At 43.4% G+C, this 7904-nt stretch overlaps 1 protein-coding gene across 1 annotated transcript in view; it reads right to left on the bottom strand.

The window, feature by feature from the left end:
- Positions 1-214: 214 nt before the first annotated feature.
- Positions 215-7904, bottom strand: part of HS6ST2 (heparan sulfate 6-O-sulfotransferase 2) — a 329391-nt gene continuing 321701 nt past the window's right edge. The window contains exon 3 of the mRNA XM_065915179.1: positions 215-3314. Coding sequence (XP_065771251.1) covers positions 2417-3314 — 898 coding nt within the window. The 3' untranslated portion in view covers positions 215-2416. The remainder of the gene's footprint in view (positions 3315-7904) is intronic.

Genomic DNA, 7904 nt, shown 5'->3' with positions numbered 1-7904 from the left:
ACCCTCAGAGGGAAGCACCCAAGATTAAGGTCATTGGCACATGCTACATTAGAGTGGCTCATCTCATCTCCATATCTGGTGGCCAAGAGGAAAATAAGAAACTCCTTGAGAAAAGAGAATTCTCTCTGTGATGTCATGATGTCTAGTGGCTGCAAACTTTGAAATCACGAAATAACTCAGCATCCGTAATTTAAACTTTATTTCATATCTATTGTTAAATTACACAAAATCAGTAAATGGTTTGTAAAGCTACATCACTGGACAGATGTTTACAGTTGAAGTCATGGGATTTACATGATGATGACCAAAATGTATATTTATAACATCCCCTATATACAATAAATCAGTATAGACAGAGAAAATGCACTTAATCTCTGCAAACCATGCACACCACAGCAATAACACAAAATATTTTTTTTCTGTAACAAGCTTTTCCACTGGCTCGGGCTTCATCCTGCTTTCCAACATTACCTATCAGCTTTAAAAGCAAACATCATCCATTAAAACAAAACAAAATTGAAATACCACAGTGATCTACAGAATCATTAGTTTAAAAACACAAAGTACACAAAATAGTTTCACTCTAAAACAGTTTGACGTTAAGGTATTTTGGATTTTGAAAGTTTTTTTCCTTTCAGTTTTCCAGTTCTCAGATTCCCAGGACTGCGATACTGTCAGGCAAAACAAAATTTAGATCTACTGATACAAGCGCAGAGTCAAAAACACTTTTTAACCCAAGTACTCAGCTTCTTGTCCAGTTTGTGGCCTTATTATTACAGATGAAGCTAGATCATGCAAATGGGCAGATTGTACAAGACGTGACCTTTTGGTCACATTTCTAAGCATGTCCCTCATGAAAACATAAATGCCACTTCCAGTTGCCTTTCTGATTTACAGCCAGAGGCTTAGTTTAAGTCCTTACGAAAGGACAGCAAAACCCGTAATATGGAAGCTGCCCAGAATCAGGATGCTTGCTAGCACAGTGGGTTATATACTTCTTTTTGCCCCCTACAATTCAAACTTGATACCCTGAAAGTATTTTTGCACAGACTTCCAATACCAAATCACTTTCTTCAACCCATGTTTCTGATGTTTAACCTCACTACAGAATTCTTTTGCCTTTTGTTTTCTCAAAACTAAACCTGGTACACGGCTCACCCAAAGTATCGAGGTAAAGTTTTTGGTGTTCCTGAATAACGTTGGCTATCCTAGTGCTTATTCCAACCTTGTTTTTCTCTTGTAATTTTCTACACTCTGTCAACATGAAAAAGAACTAATGGGCTAGAAAGAGCCAGCCCAACTGGAAACATTACAATAAAAATGTACAAAAAGTATATAACGATTCATTCACATTCAGGTTCAATTCTATCTGATCAAGAATAGAATACTAACTTCAGCAATATTTTAAGACACGCTATCCTGTTCAAGAGTTTCTTGATAAGGATCTCACTACACAAACATTGATAAGACAATTCTATAGAAAGAAAGTCCTGACTTTAATCCAGGATTATATATCACAATAAATTCAGCAACACACCATTTAGATGATGAAGAAAGATTCTAAAACGGGTTTGTTTGGAATGAGCACAACTCGGAGAAGCTTTAAAATGAATGAGAAGCAGCGCCAAAAAGATTCCAGAATTGTTGAAATTACAGTGCCCAGAAATCGTCTGGAAATTAGATCTTTACATTGGTACTCCATTTGGAAAAAGTGTTTGGTTTAATATGAGATACACCCTGTTTAAAACCTTTAAATAGCAGAAGGTAGAAAAAGTTTAAAATTTTAAACATCTCAAATAACAAGATGAGTCCCTTTCTACTCAAAAGCCAATATTTTTACATAAAACTACCCATGTTTGGGAGAGAAGTTTTCTATTTTCTACAGTTTGGTAAACTCTACCATCAGTTCTTATTTTATTTAAATAGATTCTTGGTTATAATCAGAAGAAAATGAAGTTTCGTGTTTAGTTTGTTTTATGTTATATTCATGCTTACCCCTGGAAAAAATGTTTGCTTCCAAGATTGAGTTTCGACAGTGTATCATGAATAATGTAAAGTCCATTTCTTAGGCATAAGTTAAATGGCCACATTTTATGTTTCCATTTTGTTCCTATGACTAATTTAAGAACTTCTTAAAATATCTAAACAGCAATTTCTGGTGAGTCTGGTTTGGCTTTTGGATTTTATAAATACTCCAACAAACCAAAAAAAAGGCAATTTAATTACATATTGAAATTTGTTTTACCCACGCACAGTAGAACACTGAATTGAAAGGCAACTGTAAAGGCGACATCTTAACTTTTTTGAAATTCCAAACTTTAGGAAGCAGGATGTGTTTGGACGCTCTCATGTTTGAGGATCTGCCCTATTTTGACTGGCGCTTTGGGAGAAGTGTGTGAAAGCCTTTGGGAGCCACTTAGCGCCATTTCTCTACGCTGCCTATATAGTCATGGGTGCCATTGCTGGTGTTGCCATCGCTCTGCTCTTGGCCTGGATTCTGCTTCTGGCTTTCCTGGTTCTCCTTTGGATTTGGATTCTGACCTGAGCTCTGAGTCAGATTCTGAATCAGACTCTGAAACAGATTCTGAGTCCCACTCTGACTAGCATTCAGGTTTGGGTTCTGACTCGGATTCTGACTCGGATTCGGGTTCTGGCCCTGACTCTGGGTCTGGTAATGGGTCTGAAGGAACCTTCCCTTCAGAAATTTGCGTTGTTCCTGACGCTTCCGTCTAGCTTCCTGATGCTCCTTCTGCCTCATAAACTGATACCTTTGCAAAAAGAGATCTTTTGCGTAGCTGTACAATTCCATATCCAGAAAATTCAGTCCCTCAATACGTTTTTGGAGTTCCTCATTGATTTCTACGCTAGAGGCCCTAGTGGTGTTATACTGGGTAAAGGGAGAAATAAAGTTCATGTTGAAGGTTTTCTCAAACAGATACTGGGTCTTCCGCTGAAACTCAGTGAGGCCGAAGAACGCCATGTGCTTCAGATTCGATTTGGCACTTTCCAGGAGGACCTTGTTCCTCTGCTTTTCGGGCATGACCGACAGGTTGTAGCAGCCAACGAGTGTGAGGTCGGATAGCATGCGCACCTGGCGGTTGTTGGCTAGGTTATAGGGACAGTCCATGAACTCTTTCAGGGGGCACCCAGACCAGTCGTCTCCAGTGTAGCAGCTGGGCAGCTCTTCAGAAGTTGGGGGCCTGCCGTCGCAGACGTGGAGGGACGCCTTCCATGTTGCCCCTCTCTGGACATGCCTCCACTCACTCAGGTACCGCGACACTGGGTCGCGGAGGATGGTGATGTAGTGGAAGTTCCTATGGACAAAGCACAAAGGCCAGTGGTCAGGGCTGTGACTGACATAGGTGGAGTCGGGGAGGGGCATGGCATATGTGATGTTCACTGGTCAGGAAGCGAGGCCAAAGTAAAATGATGGCAATCTGGCGGCAGCTGTCCTGTGGACTATGCTCTTGTCCCCTCTGTGAGTCCCAATAGTCTGTCCAGAGAGCTCCTTTTTAAAGCATATATATCGGGCGGAAAGGTCGGTCTCCCTTCCTCCTTCCCCCTGTTTCTCTCTCTCCAGCTAGTGACAATGTCCTCCCAATGACCTCATTTATTTCATACTCCCCACTCCCAAACTCCCATTAACTGATCATGAAATGGAGACTCAATGGAAATGAATGATTTTACTGAAGTGATATGAGGTTGACAAGTACTCAAGTTCTAATCTTTCTCACAAAAGCATTCTTCTAATATCTAGTCTAATCAGGATATCTTATGAACAAAACCTTGTTGAAAGAGTGTCTGATATGATGCTTTTGATTCTGGCTGCTGTCATAACACCATGGCTCCTACGTGATGGCAGTGGAATGTGAAGATAGCAGTGCAGTCCGGAGCCTCCAGAAATAAACATTGTGGTTAGTCACCGACTGAAATAGACATGGGAGCTGCCAATGGCATATATATAAGTTACTACCTCGGTTTCAGCCTTCACTCACGTGCTGATATTCCCAGCAGAGGCAAGTTAACTCTATCAGTTCCAAAATACCCTTTTTCTTTACCCACTGAAAAGACACCCGGATGTCAGCATGTATGGAGGCTTTGCTGTGTTACTGTCTTCGCTTTATTTATTCATTTATTTTTACTGTCTTCACTTTAAAGCTGCAAACTGTAAGAGTTCTTTGCTCACATAGCAGACTAGTAAACATTTAAACCGCACACCCACACACACCCATACAGAGCAGGTGCACTCACACTCACTCGCACTCACACACACACAGCAGAAGCATCCTGGCTTATGATGTGATCAAGGGAAAAACAACTTTGCAGCTGTACTTTAATTAAGAAATGAGTTTCCACTCAGGTTCAGTGGATAAAGGGTGAGGTCATGGATGAGCTTATTGTGGAAGGAAGATGACAATAAACACTGAATATTAATTAACATTAGTTTCTTCAAGGAAACCTGGCGAATGGCTTGTAGCTTTTCTGAAGTTTATTCATCCCACCTGAGGGATGCTGCTTCTGCACCCAGGAATGAGGAGCCAGATAGAACCAAGTCAAGCACCTGACTGGCTAGGTCTGCTGGCTGATGTCCTCTGAACAAACATTCCTCCCAAGTCTTGGGCTCTGAGCAATGCAGGCACCCTGGGATCTATATCCTGTGTGCTTCTCTTCTATTCATGGTGTTCCCTCTGCCTGGCATAACCTTCCTTAACTGGAAAATTCTAGGCATCCTGCAATTTCCAGTCCAAGTATGATCTCTCCTCTGAGAAAATGTATCCCACTCCTGCTGCCAGTCATCATCTCTTCTTCAGTGACACTTCCACAGCTAACCTTTGCTAAAATATTTTTGATACTGAATCACAATTTTTTGCTTGTATTTCTGTTTAAAGTAGGTGCTCTGCGACAAGAAATCTACATATTCTTCTTTAGCTCTCATCTCATCCTTTTCAGTGTTGTACTAGACAGAAAACAGAATCCCAGTAACTCCTTTCATTACTTCTTTAATGAACTATCCCAGGGAAGAGGAAGGAGAGAGTTGGGAACTGGGAAGGTCATGCCTCATCATATTAAAAACTCTGGAGAATCTAAGTGACTGGCAAAAACCATAAAAAATTTAAAATATCACCTTCTATGATATTGTGGAGTGAACAAGCATGGGACACAAGAGAAGCATCCTGGAGTGAGGCTGGAGGGGTGGCAAACCCACATTGACTGGCCTCATTCTTGCCTGGCTGCAGCCACTCAAATTCATTTCTGTAAAGACCCACTGCTAACAACTAGCAGCTTTTCTTCCCCAGTAGCCTTGACCAACAAAGGTGACTGTTGTTCCCATGGACTCCGAACTTCTATTCCTTGCTTTGGTATTCATTCATTCACTCACTCCTTTGGTAGATTTATTAAGCCTTCATGCTAGGCCTGAGGCCACAGCTTCATGGCAATTAGTCTGATTATTTGAAGAAAAAAGAAATTTATGAAGACCAGTGACACACTTGGATTAGTCTTTCAACCAGCTTTTCCAGGCATGCATTATAAATGGGTGTTTAAAAGCTCCATGATGGAGTCACCTTCATGCTCAGTTGACAGTCCTCCAGCCCACATTTGTTTTACTGATTTAAGCCAACAGTGACATCTTCTGGTAAATTCTAGAGTGCACCCCTTGGGCATGACTGTGGCTCTGCTCCCTAAAAACTCTCCCTTGTCCTTCAGAGCAGATAGATCATAACCACCAGGGTTAGTGTCTGAACCAGTGTTTTGTAAGCACCATCCCCATGTGGAGAGAGAGAGGAGGCAGGCGGATATTGACATAGCCTCTCATGTTACAGGTGTGTCCCTCCTCCAAGCTGAAGGTCTCTCCTCATGCCTGTATGAAAGGAGGGCCGTCCAAGTGGGCAGCCTCGGGGTCTCTGCACTGTAGGATTATCAGAGCAGCAGAGAAATTAGAGGCGTCTACACGTGTGCACATCCATATGCTGGCAATGACAGCTACCATTCACTTAGATGCCAATAGCTCTGGAGAGTCAGGGATTGCCAGCAGCCCTCTTCTTCCAGGGAAAATAGGTCCAGGGTGCCAGACTGCCCCAACTAGAAACACTTGATGCTGCTCGGAAAATGGGTGAAAGGAAAATCAGCTCAAGGTGCATCTCCAGGAATATCCAGTGGCCTCCCAAATGGCATAGTGTGTTGGAGATGGAAAGGCAGGTGCAGATAACACCTGGAAGGTTTCACTGGGCTAAGGATTGAGGATGTTCATTATCCTAAGTGAGGGGTTGTCAGGGAAATGTCAGAGAAGACCCCGCCACACCCAGAGCAACTGAGGATGTGAGAGCCCAAGCCAATGGCGCAGTGAGTGGAGAGGCGAAGGGGCACGGAAACACAGGTGGCACTCTTCTGTGCTCAGGTCTGCTCCAGCACCTGTGTGACTGGCACTAGAAAAGGGCCTGATTATCGGTGTTCAGTTGCTAAGTCGTGTCTGACTCTTTGTGACCCCATGGACTGTGGCACGCTAGGATTCCCTGTCCCTCACCATCTCCTGAGCTTGCTCAAACTCATGTGCATTGAGTCAGTGATGCCATCCAACCATCTTGTCCTCTGTCTCCCCCTTCTGCTCCTGCCTTCCATCTTTCCCAGCATCAGGGTCTTTTCTAATGAGTCAACTCTTTGCATCAGGTGGCCAAAATATTGGAGCTTCAGCTTCAGCATCAGTCCTTCCAGTGAATATTCAGGGTTGATTCAGGAAGAGGCCCTGGAGATGGCCACAGATAAGTCACAGGGCCCAGAGGGGAGCATCCCTATCTCATGTGCTATTAATGACTGGAACAGGCATGAGGCACCGTGAAAACGCCTTGCAGTGATTCTCAGCCAAGCCTAATAGTAGAAGGGTTTCTGTAGCTTTATTTTGAAAAGCAAGGAAGAATTAGATGAGGCAAGAAGATCGAAATGGAATATGACACAGAAAGGTCAGAATGAACAAAGGCAGAGGCAAAAACTGGCCTGCTGTGTACAGAGGAAGAGCACAGGAAACCTCTTACTGGGAGTTACTGGGAGTTACTGGTCAGTGGCAGGAATGGAGGATGGAGAGGTAGCCATGGACAGGGTCGTGGAAGGCCTCAGATGCCACATTCAAGAATTGAGACTTCTGGGATTTCCTGGCCGTCCAGTGGTTAGGACTCAGCACTTTCACGGCCTAGGGCCTGGGTTCAATCCCTGGTCAGGGAACTAAGATCCCTCAAGGTGTTAGGTACAGCCAGAAAAAAAGAATTTAGATTTATGAAGGCAACAGAGAGGCCTTTAGAGGGTTTTAGGCAGGGGAGTGACACAATGGAGCCTGTGTTTTAGAAAGATCACTGTGTATGGTGTGTGGTGGAACTGGGGAAGTGAGTTGACATTACTGTAGAAAAGAGGACAGAAGAAGAGAGGGCAGATTAGGGAGGCATTTGGAGGCAGGGTTGAAGTAACAAGACTTAGGGGCAAAATGAATGTAGGAGAGAGGGAGGAAGAGGGGTAAGGAGGCCTCCCAGGTCTCTGACTGAATGGACAGATAAAGCCTCAAAGAGTGATCTGGGCTTAAGATGTGGAGTTGTCAGCAAAACATGATAGCTGCAGACCTTGAGGACTTACTTAGGGAGCATCTGTTAATTCCACATGTGTGGCTTCAGGTATTGGAAGACAGCATTTCAGAAACCCTGTGGCTTCTATTCTTTATGTTAAATCTACTTTTCAACTATTCTCTCCACTGCTTCAGGTCCCCTCAATATGGTTTTGTTTGCCTCTGAACACATTCCACTTGATTGGAATGTACCCTCTAGGCACAGTCTGACAAGGAACAAGTAGGGCAGTTTATCACCACCCTCACTCTTGACACCGTTTCTCTTAATGTGGCCTCATATCACATCAGCCCTTTTGGC

The sequence above is a fragment of the Muntiacus reevesi genome, chromosome X (genome assembly GCF_963930625.1).
Source record: "Muntiacus reevesi chromosome X, mMunRee1.1, whole genome shotgun sequence".
Taxonomy (NCBI): domain Eukaryota; kingdom Metazoa; phylum Chordata; class Mammalia; order Artiodactyla; family Cervidae; genus Muntiacus; species Muntiacus reevesi.
The sequence above is the reverse complement of the archived record's forward strand: the minus strand, read 5'-3'. Positions and strand labels throughout refer to the sequence as shown.